This window comes from Lepus europaeus, chromosome 5 (genome assembly GCF_033115175.1).
Source record: "Lepus europaeus isolate LE1 chromosome 5, mLepTim1.pri, whole genome shotgun sequence".
In the NCBI taxonomy this organism is placed as follows: domain Eukaryota; kingdom Metazoa; phylum Chordata; class Mammalia; order Lagomorpha; family Leporidae; genus Lepus; species Lepus europaeus.
This window is the reverse complement of record NC_084831.1, coordinates 17,965,015-17,984,562: the sequence shown is the minus strand read 5'-3', so window position 1 is coordinate 17,984,562 and position 19,548 is coordinate 17,965,015. Positions and strand designations below refer to the sequence as shown.

Sequence of the window (19,548 nt, the reverse complement as noted above, 5' to 3'; positions counted from 1 at the left end):
CAGCAGCAAACACATCGGATGCCGAGCCCTGGTCATCTGAATGTTCTGCTGTCCCTTCCCCATGGCTTCCAAACCAAATGTGGTCGGAACCTCCATGTGGAAGAGACCCGTGAGGGCGAGGACGAGCAGAAGCACACGTGACTCACGCGGCCTGATAGATGGCGGTAGCCACCATGCACACGAACATCACGTAGAAGATGGGGTAGTCGAGCTGCAGGTCTCCTTGGATGGACAGGACCAGCATCCCGGCCACGGCCTTGACCGTCACCACCGTCATGGAGCCTGTGTGCAGGGAGACAGAACCTTTACTATGGTTTATAACCCGAAGGGCGTGGTGACGGAGCCACCTGATAGTTCACGGGAGAAGACATGGCCCTGTGGGTCCGTGCCGAGACACCAACAGCCGTGGCCAAGATAGGACAACTTGTTCAGCATGCTGAGCCCCGGTGCTCCTGGCACTGTGCCTGGAACACTGCGGGAGGCCCGGCGGCAGCTGAGTGAGTGAGGCTCCCAGCGCAGGCCTGGGGGGAACAGAGAGCCCACGGTGGGGTAGGGTGGTTGAAGGCTGAGCCACGTGTGCGTTTACAAAAAGTCTTCTGTTTTGGCACACTCATTCCTGTGCATCCGCACATACACTCCCAATACACGTGTGTTTGCTTGCGTCTTATACTCTGGTCCTGTTGGACTGTGCCTATGTCGTGGTCATGATAGAGCACGGGCAGGAAACGTAATTCAAAAGGCACAGAAAAAAGTTACATAACTTCTAAGTGTTTCTTCTCAGATACCCAGTGCACTGTCAAGCCCACGTCACTACAGAGACCCTCGTAAGCTTTACCCAGTGATATAGAAATGACTTTGGTCACCTGTCAATCCCGCCACCAAAACAGGAGTTAAACAAAACAAGCCTGGGGTGGGGGACATTTGCCTTACAGGTTAAGATGCTGCGTGGGACACCCAAGTCCTCTATCAGAGTGCCTGGGTGCCAGGCCTGGCTCTGTTCCTGATTCAATCACCGGGAGGCAGCAGGTGGTGGTCAAGTACTTGGGCACCAGCCACCCACATGGGAGACCTGGATGCGGTTGTGGGCACCTAGCTTTGGCCTGGTCTAGCCATAGCTGCTGCAGGCATTGGGGAATGAACCCATAGGTGGCAGATTTCTCTTTCTCTCTCTCCCTAGTAAGTAAAGTAAAAATATTTTTTTCAAAGCCCAAATCTGATACAAAGCCCTTCCCCACCTGCTCCCCCGGGGAGCTGCTCTGCCAACAGCCCCATCCCACATGGAGGCTTCCGGGCCCCTTGGCCATCAGACGACAGCTTCCAGATGTACACAGCCACTTAAGACAGACATTTGTCATCAGGGATCTTGGAGAGTGACAGCTGCCTCAGAGCCTTCTGGACTTCCTACTCACAGGGGAAGACATCTCTGGACCGCGACCTTTGCAACCCACTTTGCAAACCAAGTCAACAAGGAATGAGGGACTGATTCAGGTTACAAAAGGGACGAGAGGAAGTCAGTCACAAAAGGCCACAGAGTGCCTGAGTATGAAAGGCGGGAGGTGGACTCGCGGCGGCCTGCGATGGAGAGAGGGGGCGCTGGGGCAGGACTTCCAGGGGGCCTGGGGTTTCTAGAGGGTGGACTAGCGGTAGCCTGGGGCTGGAGGGAGGAGGCGCTGGGGCAGGACTTCCAGAGAGCCCGAGGATTTCTTCTCGGGGAGACAAAATGTCCCACAATTAGACAACAATGACGATGGTTGTACAACTCTGTGCATACAGTGAACGCCACTGAAGCGTGCACTTCGAACAGGTGAACTGGAGGGCACACGGACTACGTCTTGATAAAGCTGTTTCAAAACAAACGAATCAAAACCATGCGACCTGTCTTCAGGACAGCTGCCTTGTGGTTCGCGGCCTGGGGGGCCTGCGGCGGGAAGGGCAGAGGGGACGCAGCAGACATGGGGCGCCCACACTCTTCTCGGCTCATCTCCCCCAGGCCTCCGTGGGATTTGAAACTCCTCCCGTGGGGAGTGTGGCTCCCAGCGCGAGAGCCACCAGCCCAGGGCTGCAGAGGGTGGGAGGCGGCAGCGGGACTCCGGCCACGCGTCTGCCCCAGGAGGGCCGGCTTTCCCCAGCTCTTCAGCACCTGGCATGAACGGGGCCTCTCCCACTGCACACCCAATCCTCTGAAAGGGAGGAGGGAGGAGGGGCAGGGTCTGGCTGAGCCCTTGAACCCAGGGCTGGTCCCTACCCGTGGAGGCTCCACACGGACCTCTCAGGGTGCGTGCGCTGGAACCTGCTGAACCGCGCCCTGTTCCTGATCCTTTCTTCCCACTGCGATGGCCCCTGCCCAAACTGACATCGCCTCTGTGTTTCCCGCCATTTCCTCCCTTTCGAATGGAGGCTCTCCGAGGACAGGGCCGTGTCTGTCTCGTCCTTGGCGTAGCCCCAGGTCCTGGCACGTACAAGTCCCTTGGTGCTATGGCAAGAACGCTGGACACCACGGGGCTGCCCCCGGTCAGCAGGGCCCTGGCTCCTAGCAGCTGCCCACGGAGCGACTGCCTGAGCCACCCCCGGGTGACTTCCATCTCCAGAGCCCTCGTTGGCTGCCGGTGCAGCGAGGCGGCAGCGCCACGGCCTCCCACGGACCCCAGCTTACCCAGCAAGGCCACCAGCAGGAGAACCACGACGATGTTGTTGGCATTCTTCTCCTTGTAGAAGTACAGCAGCAAGCAGAAGAGCACGATCTCCAGGAGCTACGGGAAGCGGCAGGGGTCAGCGGGGAGCCCCCCGTGGGCTGGGCCCCACGCAGGCTGCCGAGCACCTTCAGGTACAGGAACTCAGAGGCAAAAGGGAATGAGACAGCCAGTATCTCCCAAGTACCGCTCGGGGGAAAACGCAGGGCGAATACCCCAGCCCTCAGCGGCACTGAGAAGGAGACCCTGTCCCCTTTATGCCCTAGCTTTGGGGGAGGGGTGGGCTGGCCTCGTCGCCGCTCTATCACACCTGGTCCCGATGCACGGAGCTGGGATGATCTCATCCCACGTCACTGCTCCATGGGTGTCCCCGGGAAAACTGGGGGCTCCTCAAGGAGGCGGACGCTTGCTCACAGAAAGTCAAGTGCACGGCCCCCTTGTCCCTGACCAAGCTGACGTGCGTGGCTTCTCAGCGCAGGAGGAGGAAGGCACTGGCGTCTGGGCTGGATCCTGGGGTAAGTCTCTTCACTCCCCAACACCGCCGTGGAACAGGGAGGCCAATCTTCGGTCCATGAGGCCACGTCGCTGCGTACACGTAACGAGCTCTCACTCCAGGCCAGGCGCTGTTCTGAGCGTTTCATTCACGCTGCACTCGTTACAGCACAGTGGTTCTGTGCAGCGGGCACTCCCGCAAGGCCCAGCTAGCAAACGGTGGAGTCTGGGTTTGAGCTGGACAGCGCAGCTCCAGGCCCAGGCACCTCCCCGCGGGGCCACACTGTGTGTGTGTGTGTGGGGGGGAGCAGGAAGGCGCTCAGTCCACAGACGCTCACTCTTAGACAAGGGCAAGTCCGACCTTTGAGACGCTGCCCGCCCGCGGCCGTGTCTTGTCTTTTCTGTCCTTTGCAGGCCCAGTCATTTGGCATCGCTTCCCCAAGGAGCTGACCCAGCCCCAGCACACGGCGAAAACCACCGGGGAAAATGCAGACGATGGCTCAGCCCCGGTGGCCCCCCCGGCTTGCTCAGCATACAAACCCCATGCAGACACAGCAACGGGTAATCAGGGACCATGCAACACAGCTGTCTTCACTTCCCCTGTTTCTTCCTTGTCTGTCCTAGGGACTGTTTTCCGTGATGGTCAACCGTCTCTGCGTCGTAGGAAGTCATCATAATTGTCTTTAATTGCAGCCGAATTCTCCACCAGGCTGATGCAGGGGCCCGCGTCAACACTGCCAGCCACCCGGCATGCACTCAGGGGTGGGGGTGCCCGCTGCTCGGCTGCTTCCCCCCACGGTTCTTTACGATGCGGAGATGATGCTGGAAGGCACTCGGCTTTAGATGCTGAGCTGGCTGCCGCCAACAGCCCTGAGTTCTATGAGCAGCGTTTATGGCTTCAGCTCCACCGTGCTGGCATGCTGCAAACGCGCAGTAGATATTGACTGATTTGGGTTCCATAAATCACCCCAGCTGGCAGCACCACCTCGCAGGCATGGGGAAGCCAGACAAATGGAATCATTCACCGAGCAGCCACCACGTGCTGGGTGATTCACTCGCTGCTCTGTGTATCTCCCAACAACAATGCTAAGTCCAGTGATTCTCACCAGCGTGAGAAGGAAACAGAGAGGGAGAGTGACTTGGCCAAGGCCACGCAGCACAGAAAGGGTTGGAGCCCAGGATTCCTCGAGGGGAAGGCCTGCAGTGGGGTCAGCTTTGGCCTGGAGATGTGCATCTTGGCTGTGCTGTGTGGACATTGCTCCATGCCCACCAGAGAGACCTGGAGCTGGCTGACCCAGAGCGCCCGCACAGCCCCAATCTCAGGTGGTCTGTTCTTCACCTAGGAAGCCATGGTCCAGGGCCCCTTACCCAATCAGGGCCCAGGCTGCTCAGGTCAGTGGAAAATGACAGCTCGGGGCAATGCAGACCACACCTGGGGCCAGGTGCTCACAGCCAGCCAGGCTCGGCCCCGTGGGCTCTGATGGAGGCAGCTCAGCTCCCCGAGGCCCAGTTTTCTCATGAAATGGGGGGAAACACTTACTTTCCTGGATTGCTGAGAGAACCTAAAAATGCTGAGCTTGGTGCAGGGCATGGAAAAAGAACACACCGGAAGCTCTCCTGAAGACCCTACGTGTCTGCCTGGGTTGAGCTGCAGACCTAATGCGGATGTGACTGGAGCGAGAGGACTGAGGGCTGGTGTGGGGAGAGGGGACGCATTTCCCAGGGTCTCCCAGCTTTGTTTTTACATTCGTAAATCATTTAGAATGCTAACTTTTTTCTCACCATAAAAGTTAAATAGTCACCGTAGAGATGTTAATAAAACACAATCCGACGGAGACAGCTACTGATAGACTTTCCATTTCCCCATTAGACCGGACGGACATGAGCAGTCTGTCCTCACGGCTGGGCAGTAAGCTGGCGGCCGCCTGTCTCTGGTCCTGGACAGCACTCGGGCGTGAGTGAAGTCAGCATTTCCCCGTGAGCCCCGCCCTCCACAACCATGGTCTGCGGAACCTTGCGATTCACAGGCTCCAGTTTCTGGTTTCTGGGACTTGGTCCCTGCCCCCTCCCCGGCCCGGAACCCCACCCCCCACCCCCACCCCCGCCAGGTGGGAGGACCCGAGGCTCCTCTTACCATGTACAAGAGGAAAGGCCAGCTCACGAGGTGTCTGGTGACGTTCTCGCCCGTCATCTTCTCGTGACTGTTGGGTGCGAATGTCACCAGCAGGTAGGTGCCCACAACGGCCAGCCCGCAGCCAACAAAGGACAGGACGTAGCGCCCTGTGGGGAGGGAGAGGCCTGGGGCTCAATCTGAGCTCTTAGCTGTGGAACAGCAGGCTCCTTGTACAACACACCGTGGCCCGTTACTGTTGCTGTTTTTCCGTTTTCTTCTTCTTTTTAAGATTCATTTTATTTATTTGAAAGTCAGAGTTACAGACACAGAGGGAGAGACAGAGAGATCTTCCAACTGCTGGTTCACTCCCCAAGTGACCACCGTGGCTGGGGCTGGGTCAGGCTGAAGCCAGGAGCCGTTTTGGCCGTCTGAGGAGTGAACAGGCAGACGGAAAGCCTCTCTTTCTGTCTCACTCTCTGTCTGTAATTATGCCTCTCAAGTAAATAAAATCTAAAAAAAAAAAAAAAAAAAAAAAAAAACCACTTGGGGCACAGTGGTTGAGAAGCTGTCCATATTCTCATATTTCTTGAGCAGGCTTAACACCTTAATTTTAAATAATTATCAACATTTTATCCCTGTCATCAAACACATTTCAGTGCTTGATAAATGTTTGTGGATTCAAAGATGTGGCTGAAGTAATTAAGCATTATTTTCAATAAATTTCATGAGAAACATGAAAACAGCTTGACCATTGATCTTTTTAGGAACTCAAGAAGTTAACATATGCTCAGAAAGTAAGGAGAACCGGGTGTGCAGTGAGCTCTCTGTTCTTCACTGAGCTCAGTCTCCTAATCCATGGCACGGGAATAACGCCTCACTCAGTCGTCAGCGGATCAGCCCTTTAGTTAGCCCTCCTGCTAGGGATTCGATATCCTGGTGTATGTAATCCAGAGGTGATGACAAACTCTCTGACTTCAAGGACAACACCATGAGGAAGAATTCTGAGGAATAAGTGCTGTGGCAGGGCTGCGCTGAGCTGTCTCTGGAGTGAATCTCTGTCATAGGTGACATCCTGGAGTCTTTGCTGGGCGAGTGAGAGGCCTTCTTGTCAGAATGCCTCATTTAAGCCCCAGCTTCTCCACTTTTTTTTTTTTTTTTTAAAAGAGAAGAGATCAGTCTTTTTTTTTTTTTTTTTTTTGACAGGCAGAGTGGACAGTGAGAGAGAGACAGAGAGAAAGGTCTTCCTTTTGCCGTTGGTTCACCCTCCAATGGCTGCCGCGGTAGCGCGCTGTGGCCGGCGCACCGCGCTGATCCGATGGCAGGAGCCAGGTGCTTATCCTGGTCTCCCATGGGGTGCAGGGCCCAAGGACTTGGGCCATCCTCCACTGCACTCCCTGGCCACAGCAGAGAGCTGGCCTGGAAGAGGGGCAACCGGGACAGAATCTGGTGCCCCGACCGGGACTAGAACCCGGTGTGCCGGCGCCGCAAGGCGGAGGATTAGCCTAGTGAGCCGTGGCGCTGGCCTCAGCTTCTCCACTTCTGATCCAGCTTCCTGCTGATAAACAGGTGATGTCTTAAGTACTTCTTGGCCCCTGCAACCCAGTGGGAGGCCCGGATGGAGCTCCTGGCTTCTGGCTTAGGCCTAGCCCAGCCTTGGCTGTTATAGTCATTTGGGGAGTAAACCAGCAGATGAAGATGTCTCTCTCCCTCTCCCTCCCTCTCTCTCTCTCTCTCTCTCTCTCTCTCTCAGCCTTTCAATTAAGAAGAACACATAAACAACATTATTTAAAAACTGAAAATAACATTTAATGTTAAAAAGAACTCTAATGAGGCATGTATAGAGAATCTTCACAAAGCAAACACCCATGAAACCCTCACCCAGATCAAGCAGGAAAAAGCAGGACACCGAATCCCCCAATCCTAGACTCCCAGTCCTGGGGTAACCCGTTTTGACTTTCTTCTTCTTCTTTTTTTTTTTTTGACAGGCAGAGTGGACAGTGAGAGAGGAAAGACAGAGAGAAAGGTCTTCATTTTTCCAATGGTTCACCCTCCAATGGCCGCTGCGGCCGGTGCACTGCGACCGGCGCATCTCGCTGATCTGAAGCCAGGAGCCAGGTACTTCCGGTCTCCTATGGGGTGCAGGGCCCAAGCACTTGGGCCATCCTCCACTGCACTCCCGGGCCACAGCAGAGAGCTGGCCTGGAAGAGGGGCAACCGGGATAGAATCCGGCGCCCCAACCGGGACTAGAACCCGGTGTGCCGGCGCCGCAAGGTGGAGGATTAGCCTGTTGAGCCACGGCGCCGGCAACCCGTCTTGACTTTCAACAACACGGATGGCTTTGTCGGTATGAACTTTATACAAGGGGCCCTGCAGAATGTTCTGGTGCGTGTACGTGCAGCCTGAGGCGTGTGCGTCTCTGTGCCGTGGAGTGCACAGCCAGCCTCTCAAGGCTGCCCAGTGCTGTGCTCTGTATTACACAGGAGGAAAATGATGCACTGATCCACTCCGCTGTGCGGGGCACTTAAGGGCTCTCCAAGAATGTGGCTGTGAACATTCTGGCACCGCCATTTGGGAGACATGCGCGTGTGTACTTGTGTTGGGCATACAGTGAGGACTGGAATTCCTGGTCCCAGCTGTGACCTGTGAGAGCTCCGCAGGTACTGTCCCAGGGTTTGCCGAGGTGGCTGTGTCACTCCACACTTCTACTGGCACAGTGTGGGGGTTCCGAGCGCACCTGCCAACACTTAGGGCTGCCATCTGCAGGGTAGCCAATACTGTGATCTCACTGTCGTTTTACAGGGAACATTTTAAGGACAGAATCACTCTACGGGCTAACTAAAAACAAATAACACAACAAGAATAAATTCTCATGGCTAATGTGTACCTTTTAAAACAGTGCCTGATCCCTTCCTCACGGGCTATTTAACCCACTCCCAAGGGAACCCCTAGCACTCTCACTGCGCTCCTATGTACACCTCCCAGGCCTGTGAGCTCTCCAGGAGCCCCGCTCCTGGGTGAAGCACAGGGACCTCCTGCCTCTTCCCAGGGCCCTGCCACGTCCCAGCTGAACCCCGTGTGGTCAAGCTCCTGAGGTTCAGCCCCGCCCAAGAAAGTCAGAAAGCACAGGGAGGTCTGAGCTGCAGCTATGGTGACCACTGGCCTCTGGAACCTTCTGTGCTAGAACTGACTATGTCTATGTCATCCCACAGTCTCCAGAAATGTGATACCATGTGGAATGTCGGGTTTTTGTTTGTTTGCTTTTTCTTCTCAGTACAGGTTGAACATCCCTAATCTGAAAACTCGAACTGCTTTGAAATTCAAAACTTAGAAGCACCAACGTGGTATCACAAGTGGAATATTATACCCCTGACCTCCTGTGACAGGTCAGTCAAAACACAGGTGCACAGAAAATACTGCACACAGTTCAGGCTCTGTTTATAAGCTGTATATGAAACATAAATAAATTTCATGTTCATTCAAAATAACGCAGAACTTTGACCTCCCGGGTTTGACTCTCATTGCTTTACAGCTCACAGAAGAAGGGTGCCTTCTACTGGGTTTCCAAAAATCTGAATGATAGATGCTCAGTACACATTGGGTGAGGGCCAGCTTTGTGTGCAGCAGGTGAAGCTGCCGCTTGCAGCACTGGCAGCCCACATTGGAACACTGGTTTGAGTCCTGGCTGCCTTGTTTCCAAGCCAGCTCCCTGCTACTGCACCTGAGACAGAAGAGGGAGATGACCCAAGTACTCTGGCTCCTGCCACCCATGCAGGAGACCTGGATTGAGTTCCAGGTTCCAGGATTTGGCGTGGCCCAACCTCAGGTGTTACAGCCACTGGGGAGTGAACCACTGGATGGAATATTCTCTCTCTCTCTCGCTCTCGCTCTTTTTCTGTAACTCTGCCTTTCAAATAAATAAAATAAATCCTTTAAAATAAATAAATAAATATTGATTAAATGGAATGAATAAAAAATTCCTTTTATAAAAGTCTCACAGGTGATTCTGATGTGAAGCAGGTTTGGGAGGCACTGACTTAAAAACTCAGCCCTCAGGAACCCGATGAGGGTGGGAAACAGGCTCATGGGGGGAACGGGAGGCAGTTGAACTCTAAAATTTATTTATTTTGAAAGTCAGAGTTACGGGGGTGGGCGGAGACAGAGAGAAAGAGCTCTTCCATCTGCTGGTTCACGCCTCAGATGGCTGCAATGGCCAGGGCTGGGCCAGGCTGAAGCCAGGAGCCAGGAGCTTTATCTGGGTATTCCAAGTGGGTGGCAGGGGCCCATACATTTGAACCATCTTCTGCTGTGTTTCCCAGGCCATTAGCAGGGAGCTGGATCAGAAGTGGAACAGCTGAGACACAACCCGGCACCCATATGGGATACTGGCCTCACAGGCAGCAGTTTAACCCCTTGTGCCACAACATCGCCTCAGCAGTTAAACTTTAAATCCAACTGTTTTAGAATGAATAAAAAAAATCCAGTAAATCAGATGCCCACATCCCATATCTGAGTGCCTGGGTTCGATACTCAGCTGGGGCTCCTGACTCCCGCTTTCTGCTAACGCAGGCCCTGGGAGGCAGCAGGTGATGGCTCAGGTGGTGGGTCCCTGCCACCCATGTGGGAGACCAGGACTAGTTCCAGACTCCTGGCTTTGACCTCTGGTTTGAGGTCACTGTGGCCATTTGGGGAGCAACTCAGCAAATGGGAGCTCTGTCTGTATCTCTTTGCCTGTCAAAGCAAAAGAAATGAAACAGCACACACACATAGAGTCAGAGACAGGGCGCAGGGCCCCGAACTTACTCAGGAAGTCTTTCGGTTTCCATTTTTCTTTGATGAATATGATCCCTATGATGGCACTAGCTGGAAAACAAAAAGCACAGGGGAAAGAGCACTGAGGTTGTCTGAGGTTGGAGGGAGTCCCTTCGCCCAGGCCCCCACACTGGGTGGTCTGCCTTGGAGCTGGGGCCGCCCCCTCCCCCATCCCCCCCCCCCCCAGCTCGGTCCCCCTGCCCCCTGTTGCTCCGCCTGGGAGAGGGAAGCTCCGCTCTGAGCCTTCCGGATGGTTTCCTAGGAGGCGGGGCACCGCGCGTTGAGATGTGTTGGCAACAGGTGATTCACACAAGTCATTTCTGGTCCGTCCGCCCTTGGAGGCGGGACGCTGAGGCTGAACCAGGGGACGGACCCGCTCTAGGTCCCGCAGCTGCTAAGGGAAGGCACAGCCTGACCCCAGGACTCTGGTCGGCTGGGGTTCTTGCTCCTTCCACTGGGACACCTGCCTCCGACACATCCCTCCCTGGTCTGTTTCTCTCCCTGACTTTGCCACACTCTCGGCTGACCTGTGGTGGCCCTAAAGGACTCTGGTAGGGAGACCTGGAAGAAGCTCCTGGCTCCTGGCTTCAGCCTGGCCCAGCCCTGGCCATTGTGGCCACCTGGGGAGTGACCCAGCAGATGAAGATTCTCTTTATGTCTCTCTCTCTGTAACTCTGCCTTTCAAATAAGCAAAATAAATCTTAAAAAGTTAATCATGGGATCAGTGTTGTGACAGAGCTGATAAAGCCGCCACCTGCAATGCTGGCCTGGCTGCTCTACTTCTGATTCAGCTCCCTGCTAATGCACTTGGGAAAGCAGCAAAGGATGGCCCAAGTACTTGGGCCCCTGCATACATGTGGGAGATCCAGAATAAATTCTTGACTCCTGGCTTTGGTCTGGCCCAGCTCCAGCCATTCCAGCCATTTGAGGACTGAACCAGTGAATGGAAGTGTACTCTCTCTCTCTGCTTTTCAAATAAATACATAAATCTTAAAAATTTTTAATCATGTATTTAATATATCCAAGATATACCACTTTATCATAGGACCAATATAAAAATCGTCAATGTACTTTACTTTTAAAAATACCGTATCTGTGATCTGGGGTGTGTTTTACACTTAGGGCAAATCCTAAGTTGGCCTTGTCCCTCTTCCTGTGAGTGCCGTGCGGTCCAGCACAGGACCAGGTCCTGATCAGATGAAAGCACACGGCTCCGGGCAATGACAGTTTGCGGGTGAAGCTGCTTTGTTCACTTTCCATCACACCAGGAGACTCAGAGCCCGACTGTCCCTGTGACAGGAGCAACTGTGATCTTCACTGTGTATGTTTCCTCCTGCAACCAGTGATCAACGGGATGATGCACATGATGCACTCTATGGGCATATTCAGCTAATGGTTCTGACATCCATTGGCCATCTTCATCGGAATCCCCGAGTCAAAATGATGTGCTGTAAAATAGGTTCTAGTTCTATTACACCTTTTCCTTGAGTTAGGTGTCACTCTTCCGTGGAGAACAGCTTTCCTTCCCCCCTCCTCTGTTTCTCTCTCTCAAGATTTATTTATTTGAAAGACAGAGTTACACAGAGAGGCAGAGATGGAGAAGTCTTCCATCCACTGTTTCACACCCCAGATGGCCACAATGGCTGGAGCTGCACTGATCCAAAGCCAGGAGCCAGGAGCCTCCTCCGGGCCTCCCACGTGGGCACAGGGGCCCAAGGACTTGGGCCATCTTCTACTGCTTTCCCAGGCCATAGCAGAGAGCTGAATCGGAAGAGGAGCAGCTTGGACCAGAACTGGTGCCCATATGGGATGCTGGTGCTTCAGGCCAGGGCTTTAACCTGCTGTGCCACAGCACTGGGTCCCACTCTCTCTCTCTTTTTGTAAGATTTATTTATTTACTTGAAAGGCTGAGTTTTTCTGGCTGCTTATTCACTCCCCAAATGGCCTCATCCAAGCGCATTAGCAGCGAGCTAGATCAGAAGTGGAGCAGCTGGGACTTGAACCGGTGCCCATATGGATGCCTGCACTGCAAGTGGCAGCTTTACCTGCTAAGCCACAGCACTGGCCTCCTTCCCCTGTTTCCTTTACTACTGCTTTAAAATTCCCAAATGGTCATGCTTTTAACATCCAAATATTCCTTTATACTTCTTAAGGATTCTTTTTTCATAGTATCCTGTTCTTGTTTCTTGAATTTAAATTTTTCTCAAAGTATTCTCAGTGTACCATGTAGTTCTTGATTTTGCTTAAGTTTGAACCTATTTTAGGAAGATGGCCAAGGATCATGACTGAAATGGCCAAGGCCCATGACTCATGCCTTACAAGGGAGACAGTCTGCCATCAGGAGTCTCCACTGAGGAATGAACTTGTGCATGGTAAGGCTAAGGTGTCAGAGGTCCTCCTTACCACCAGTTAGCAAAACCTGAAGTAAAGTCCTGCTCCCATACTTCCTGTGTTCTGTTCTGTAGTTTCTTCACTTTGTCTGAAACTATGCTTCATTTGTTTTTTGGTCTCCTAAACATTGGCTACTGTTGTCTTTAATGTTATTTTTCTTGGTGACTTTAGGAGTTCCAGGAGCCCCTTAGTTTCCAGTGGGTGATCCCTGAAGTCCTTCTATTATACTGTAGCCTCCTTCTTTAAGAATTTGGTTATTTCATCATTGTTAAGATTCAGACCGATACTGACAGCATTTTTTTTTTTTTTTTGACAGGCAGAGTGGACAGTGAGAGAGAGAGACAGAGAGAAAGGCCTTCCTTTTTCCATTGGTTCACCCCCCAAGTGGCCACTACTGCTGGCGCATTGCGGCCGGCGTGCTGTGCCGATCTGAAGCCAGGAGCCAGGTGCCTCCTCCTGGTCTCCCATGCAGGTGCAGGGCCCAAGGACCTGGGCCATCCTCCACTGCACTCCCGGGCCACAGCAGGGAGCTGGACTGGAAGAGGAACAACCGAGACAGAATCCGGTGCCCCGACCAGGACTAGAACCTGGAGTGCCAGTGCCGCAGGAGGAGGATTAGCCTAGTGAACCACGGTGACGGCCATACTGACAGCATTTGTCACTCGGCCACTTATTCCTATTGTGAAGAAAGCTCCAGGAGCCCCCTGGAGATACCAGCAATGGGCAAAGCAGAGAGGTAAGGGGACAAATCTAATTATCTGTGTGGACTGGGCAGCAACAGAGGCGTACAGAATGGGTCAGATGTAAGGTAACAGGGAAAGGCTGAGACTATGGCAAACCACTTGCCTCAGTTAAAAGCATTTAAAAGGGGCTGGTGTCGAGGCAGAGGGTAAAGCTGCTGCCTGTGGCACCAGCATCCCATATGGGCATGGGTTCAAGTCCCAGCTGCCCCACTTCTGATCCAGCTCCCTGTCAATGTGCGTGGGAAAGCAGTGGAGGATGGTCCAAGTGCTTGGGTCCTTGCACCCATGTGGGAGACTTGGTGGAAGCTTCTGGCTCCTGGCTTTGGCCTGGCCCAGCTCCAGCCATTGCAGCCATTTGGGGAGTAAATCAGCAGGTGGAAGATTTCTCTCTCTCTTTCTCTCTCTTTATATATAACTCTGCCTTTCAAATAGATTATATATATATATATATATATATATATATATATATTTAAAAAGCATTCAAAAGACATTTTAAGTATACTGTGCATAGCATGTCTGAGGACCTCATTTACTTTGTCAGCTGCCAGACTGCCAACCAGGGCCAAGCAAAAGAGGCTCTTATAGTTGGATCGGGGAAGGCATATGTGTCCACCCTGAGGCCCATGCAGGCTGGCTAGAAGGAATGCAATGATCGATTAAAGATGTCTGCTCAGGCCGAGGAAGGGGCGCACAGTGGCCGTGCATACACCGTCCTCGCTGCAGACGAGGCCCTGATGACGCAAGCAGGAGTAAGGCGCATAAGTGGTCTTTTCCTGTGCGAGCAGGGAGGAGCTTCTAGGCGGACAACAGCTGGCCCGCAGAGCCAGTTCACCAGTCAAGCTCCCGCACACAAAAGTTCTGTTCTCTAACCGACCAACATCACTTCTGGAAGAGCTTTTTCTAATTCTATTTTATCTGTGGCCTCGTGGGCATGAGAGCTGCCTTGTCTTTGCTCCAAAGCACTGGCTCAGTGACTCCGGGAATCAGTGCAATGGCTGATGAGAAAGTTGGGGATGGGGTTACGATGACGCCAGCGGAGGACAGAGATCAGAGGAGACGGGGTGTGTGTGTGTGTGTGTGTGTGCGTGCACACTTCCTGGAGGTGCGAGGTATCTGCACCCTGCAGAAGCCTGGCTTACCTACATGGCTCAGCTGCCTCTGCAGAAGTGACAAGCTGTTCTAATAAACATGCTGCATCTCAAACAGCTCCTGCGGCCAGACGGCCTGGTCCAGCCCCCAGGCCTGCCACTCACAGTCGTGTGATCCGGGGGAAATAACTTCACTGCTTTGTGCCTCAGTTTCCCCAGGTGTAAAACGGGGATAATAACAGTTCTTCCTCAGAAGGTTGCCAGGAGGATTCCAAGAACTAAGACCCAGAAAGCACTCAGGGCAGGGCCCGATGTCTTAAGTTACTGCTATCAAAGCAAAAGCTGGTGTGTGTCCCGGGGGTGACAAGCAGGCCACACGGGTGGGTGAGTGCCGGGGGAAGGCGGGGTGGGGCCCTGGTCTTACCTATCACAGAGACTGCCCCGAGGGGCACGATGAGCGAGAGGGGAGCGAAGGCGTAGGAGGCGAACACGCCCAGCTCCCCCAGGAGCAGCAGGAACAGGCCCAGCCACCATGTCTTGGTCTTGAAGTAGGCCCGGGGGTCCTTGGTGCCGGCCAGGCGGATGTGGCAGTACTTCTAGAAATGCCAGGAAGAATGCGACCTGCTCAGATGTCTGGGGTGGAAACGCTCAGGTGCATCTCTCCTAAATCTACCCCGGCCTTAGGGGGGCCTGTCAGCTCCCTCTGGGGTGCACGCTCAGGGCAGAGAGAAGCGGCAGCTGTCCCAGGCAGGACCAGATAGCTGTTTCTAGACAGCATTCTCCAGTGGCTGGGATCCTCACCGCTTCCCCCAGAAACTGCAAAAATGCACATGTCAGGGCCTCATCCTGGGGCAAGGCCTGGAAATGGGCATTCCTCACGCACATCACAGGCAGCGTGCGGGCTGGCTGGGAGCGCTGGTTGGAGGAGCCCCACTTAGGCCTGGCCTTGGAGCTGACACCTCCCCCGAGGCATGGTCCCCAGGACTCTGGCCTGTACCCTCCTCTGTAAAAGGCCTGAAGCTCTTCTTGGGCAGTCATGTGGGGATTGGGAGACCTTGCCCTCCCCGGGATGGACCCTGGGCTCAAGCCAGGCAGTATTATTTTTTTTTGGAAATGTGAACTTGGGATATTGAAGCCGAGGCAGTAACAAAGGCAGGCTAGGAAGCCCTGCTGATGCAGAGGGCCACGGCGCCACGGCTGCCCCTGGAGAGGATCCTGTGTGGGCTGTACAGAAGCAGGGAAACAGGCAGAGCTACTGCTGTCCAGAGAAGGAACCAGACAAGCAGTCGGGGGCCACACAGCCTCAGAAACCCTCCCATGCACGCAGGACGGCTGATGGGCACGATGCCCATGTGTGTGTCCACAGGAAAACCCAATTCACATTCACCCTCCCCAGGACAGGGCCCTGGGCCATTCCTCCACGGACTCTCACCCTCCCCTGGCTAGGGGCAGCCTCCAGCGGCCTTAGCTCTGCCCCTCCCCCAACACACACACACACACTCACATACAAACCTGGACAAGCCACCCTGACCCACTGCTGGACCTCGGCCCCACGTGGTGCTGGTGACCGGAACTTACCTGGAGGTTAAGAGCAATGCTGACCACCAGGTGCCCGAAAATGGCCAGGAGGGCGCCAATCAAGTTTTCCTGGAAGGAAAGTTCACAGGAGAAGACGTGAGTGGGGCCTCAGGACATGTGTGGCATCTGCCTGCTTGCTGTCCCCAGACAGCATCCTTCCCCAGGCCACAACCCAGACCCTCTGCTGGAGTTCCACTACCACGCTGTCACCAGCAGCCTTGCAAGTTTACAAAGCACTGCATCACATTGGACACTTCTAGAAAACACCGCCCATGGCTGCCTGGCCACGATGACCTGACACGCTGAGTCCTGCTCCGCCATGCCCTGCCTTGCACTGACTGGCCACGTGTCACAGAGAAAAGCTACTTCTGGAGTCAGAGTTTACGAGACAATACAGGCAGGGGCACTTCTCGTGGCCCAGAGCCGGCCTCAGTGAGGCTCTTCACTGGCTGACTTGCTTAGCATTTTCCGTTATTTAATTTACAAAAAGTTAATTTGAATCACCTTATGAGTAAGGTTCAGATTTCTTGGCATGGTTTTTTAAATCTTTTAGAAACTTTTTTTTTTTAAACTTTCTTTATTTGAAAGGCAGAACCACAGAGAGGCAGAGAGACAAAGAGAGAGAAAGAGAGAGAGAGGGGTCTTTCATCCTCTGGTTCATTCTCCAGATGGCTGCAATGGCCAGATCTGTGCTGATCAGGAGCCAGGAGCTTCTTTCAGGTCTCCCACGTGGGTGCAGGGGCCCAAGGACTTGGGCCATCTTCTACTGCTTTCCTAGGCCATAGCAGAGAGCTGAGTTGGAAGTGGAGCAGCCAGAACTCAAACTGGAGCCCATATGGGATGCTGGCACTGCAGGCAGCGGCTTTACCCGCTACGCCACAGCGCTGGCCCCTAGAACTTTTTTTTAAAAAAGATTTGTTTGTTTATTCGAAAGGCAGAGAGACAAAGAGAGAGAAAGAATCTTCCATCAGCTGGTTCACTCCCCAAGTGGCCACAATAGCTAGGGCTGGGTCAGGCCGAAACCAGGAGGTGGAAATATCATCCCACATGGGTGGCAGGAACCCAAATGCTTGGACCATCTACTGCTGCCTTCCCAGGCCCATTAGCAGGAAGCTGGATTGGCAGCCGAGCAGTGGGGACTCCGACCAGCACTCCAGTGTGAGATGCCGACATCACAGTTGACAGCTTAACCCGCTGGCAACACCAGTCCCCTTTCTTTAACTTTAAAAATGATTATTGAACATATATTCATTGTAGCATATTTAGGAAATATAAAGAAAAATAATAACCCAATAGAAAAGCCTTGTATATTTCCATAATCCAGTGACAATGACTACAAACATTTTGGTTTTTACTCTGGTCAACTTAATTCTGCCCATAAATTTAGATACTGGTGGAAATATTCATCTACTTTAGAAAAACAAGATTACAATCTGTTTTGTAACCTGCTATTAAACATTATGAGCACATTTCCCTACATGCACATCTAATGCATCATTTTCAATAAATGTCAACCCATCATTTGGACGTGCCGTATTTATATCACGCTGTACTATAATTAGATACTTAGGCTGTTTCCTTTTTTTAATTAAAAAGTTTTAATTATTTTTACTTTAAATGTCTCCACCAGAGATGGAGACAGACAGACAGAGATCTCCTAGCTGCTGATTCACTTCCCAAATGCCTCCTACAGCTGGGCTTGGACCAGGCTGAAACCAGGAGCCTGGAGCTCACTCCAGTTCTTCTGTATGGGTGGCAGGGATCCAAACACTTGAGCCATCACCAGCTGCCTCCCTTCACCTGCTAATCGTCACATTAGTGAGGCCCGCGCTGCAGCGTAGCAGGTAAAGCTGCCACCGGCAGTGCCCACATCTCATATGGGTTTGAGACCCAGCTGCTCCACTTCCAATCCAGCTCTCTGCTATGGCCTGGAAAAGCCCAAGTGCTTGGGCCCCTGCACCTACATGGGAGACCTGGAAGAAGCTCCTGGCTCCTGGCTTTGGATTGGCACAGCTCCAGCTGTCGTGGCCATTTGGGGAGTGAACCAGTGGATGGAAAACTTTCTCTCTCCGCCTCTGCCTGTCTGTAACTCTGCCTTTCAAATACAATTTAAAAAACCTGCACATTAGCAGGAAGCTGGAATTGGAAGCGGGGCCAGGACTGCTCCAGACACTCTGATATGGGATCCAGGTGTCCCAAAACTCTGATATGGGATCCAGCAGCAGCCGAACCACTGTGCCAAATGCTCCCCCACCCTAATTTCCTTTTTTAGAAACAATGCTGTGATGGAAATCCTAGTTCACATATTTTTTTGTGCACTTGTGTGGATGAGTCCCCTGGCATAAATTCTTAGACGTGCAACTGCTGAGCCAAAGGGTACTCAGCTTAGCATTTAAACCACACTGCAATATGTCCTCAGTGCACACAACCTCACCACCAAACAACAGAGGAATGCTCGATTTCAGCCCGGTGTGGATCCTTTCTTCCTAGGACGAGCCTTGGCCAAGACCCTCTGCTCATGAGGCTGCCCCCACCTATGGCCCGCCCTGTGGATTCCTGCCCAATCTCAAGGTCATGGGACTTAGGGACTCGGCAGGAAGCAGAACCAGCATAATCACGCTCCCAGCACTCGGTGCACCTGGAAAGACAGATCACCAGCCCGCAGCCCCAGAGGGCCAGTGGCCGAGGCCCTCTCCTCAGCACGGGGCAACAGTAGGGGACAAAGTAAACCCTGCCCCCTCCCACCCTCCCCTGGGGTGCAGATGCTCTCAGAGAGCTGGACTGAGGTCTTCTCTGAGAAGGAGCAGCTGACACGCTGTGAGGGCAAGAGGTGGGAGAGAGCCCCCCCTGAATGAAGTCACCACGAGGCCGACCTTGTCTCTCGCCAGCAAGGCACAAGGGACGGATGCCAAGAGCCCGAGTTCTAGTCTCTGCTCCGCTGTCATTTCATGCAGCCTTGGCTAGGTCCTCTCACCTGAGCAGACTGGGTGTCCCCCAGATGGCCACTAGGAGCCCACATCCCTGACCCAAGCCAGGATATCAACAGATGCCAAGGGAATGACATGCCAGACCCCAAACTAACCCTGATTCACCTCGCGGACATGAAGGCAGAATAAAGCCACCTGCAGGCAGAAACCCTGCCCTTCCTGTGGATTTAAAAGGGCCACTGGTCTCTCTCTCCCTCTCTCTCTCCTTTTCTCTGTAAGTCCAACTATCAAATAAATAAGTCTTAGAAAAAAAAAAAAAAGGAAGAAAGAAAGTGGGGCTGGTACTGTGGTATAGCGGGTTAAGCTGCTGCAAGCAATGCCGGCATCCCACATGGGTGCTTGTGTGAGTTCTGGCTGCTCCACTTCTGATCCAGCTCCCTGCTAATGGCCAGCACTCAAAAAGCAGCAGAAGATGGCCCAAGTATTTGAATCCCTGCCACCCATGTGGGAGACTTGGATTGAGTTCCATGGTCCTGGCTTCAACCTGGCCTAGTGCTGGCTACTGTGGCCACCCAGAGAGTGAACCAGCAGAAGGAAGATGTCTCTCTCTCCTCTTTTTATCTCTTTGCAACTCTTTCAAATAAATAAAGACATTTTTTAAGGTCACTGGAGGGGTAGTTATGAAGCACATTGGTTAGGATGACACTAGGACATAC

General features: G+C 53.3%; 1 protein-coding gene across 1 annotated transcript in view; it reads right to left on the bottom strand.

The window, feature by feature from the left end:
- Positions 1 to 19,548, bottom strand: part of NIPAL3 (NIPA like domain containing 3) — a 49,604-nt gene that overhangs the window by 12,235 nt on the left and 17,821 nt on the right. Inside the window, exons 3-8 of the mRNA XM_062190636.1 lie at positions 15,906 to 15,974; positions 14,752 to 14,923; positions 10,097 to 10,156; positions 5,317 to 5,462; positions 2,654 to 2,750; positions 147 to 282 (exon numbers count right to left, since the gene is read on the bottom strand). Coding sequence (XP_062046620.1) covers positions 147 to 282; positions 2,654 to 2,750; positions 5,317 to 5,462; positions 10,097 to 10,156; positions 14,752 to 14,923; positions 15,906 to 15,974 — 680 coding nt within the window. The remainder of the gene's footprint in view (positions 1 to 146; positions 283 to 2,653; positions 2,751 to 5,316; positions 5,463 to 10,096; positions 10,157 to 14,751; positions 14,924 to 15,905; positions 15,975 to 19,548) is intronic.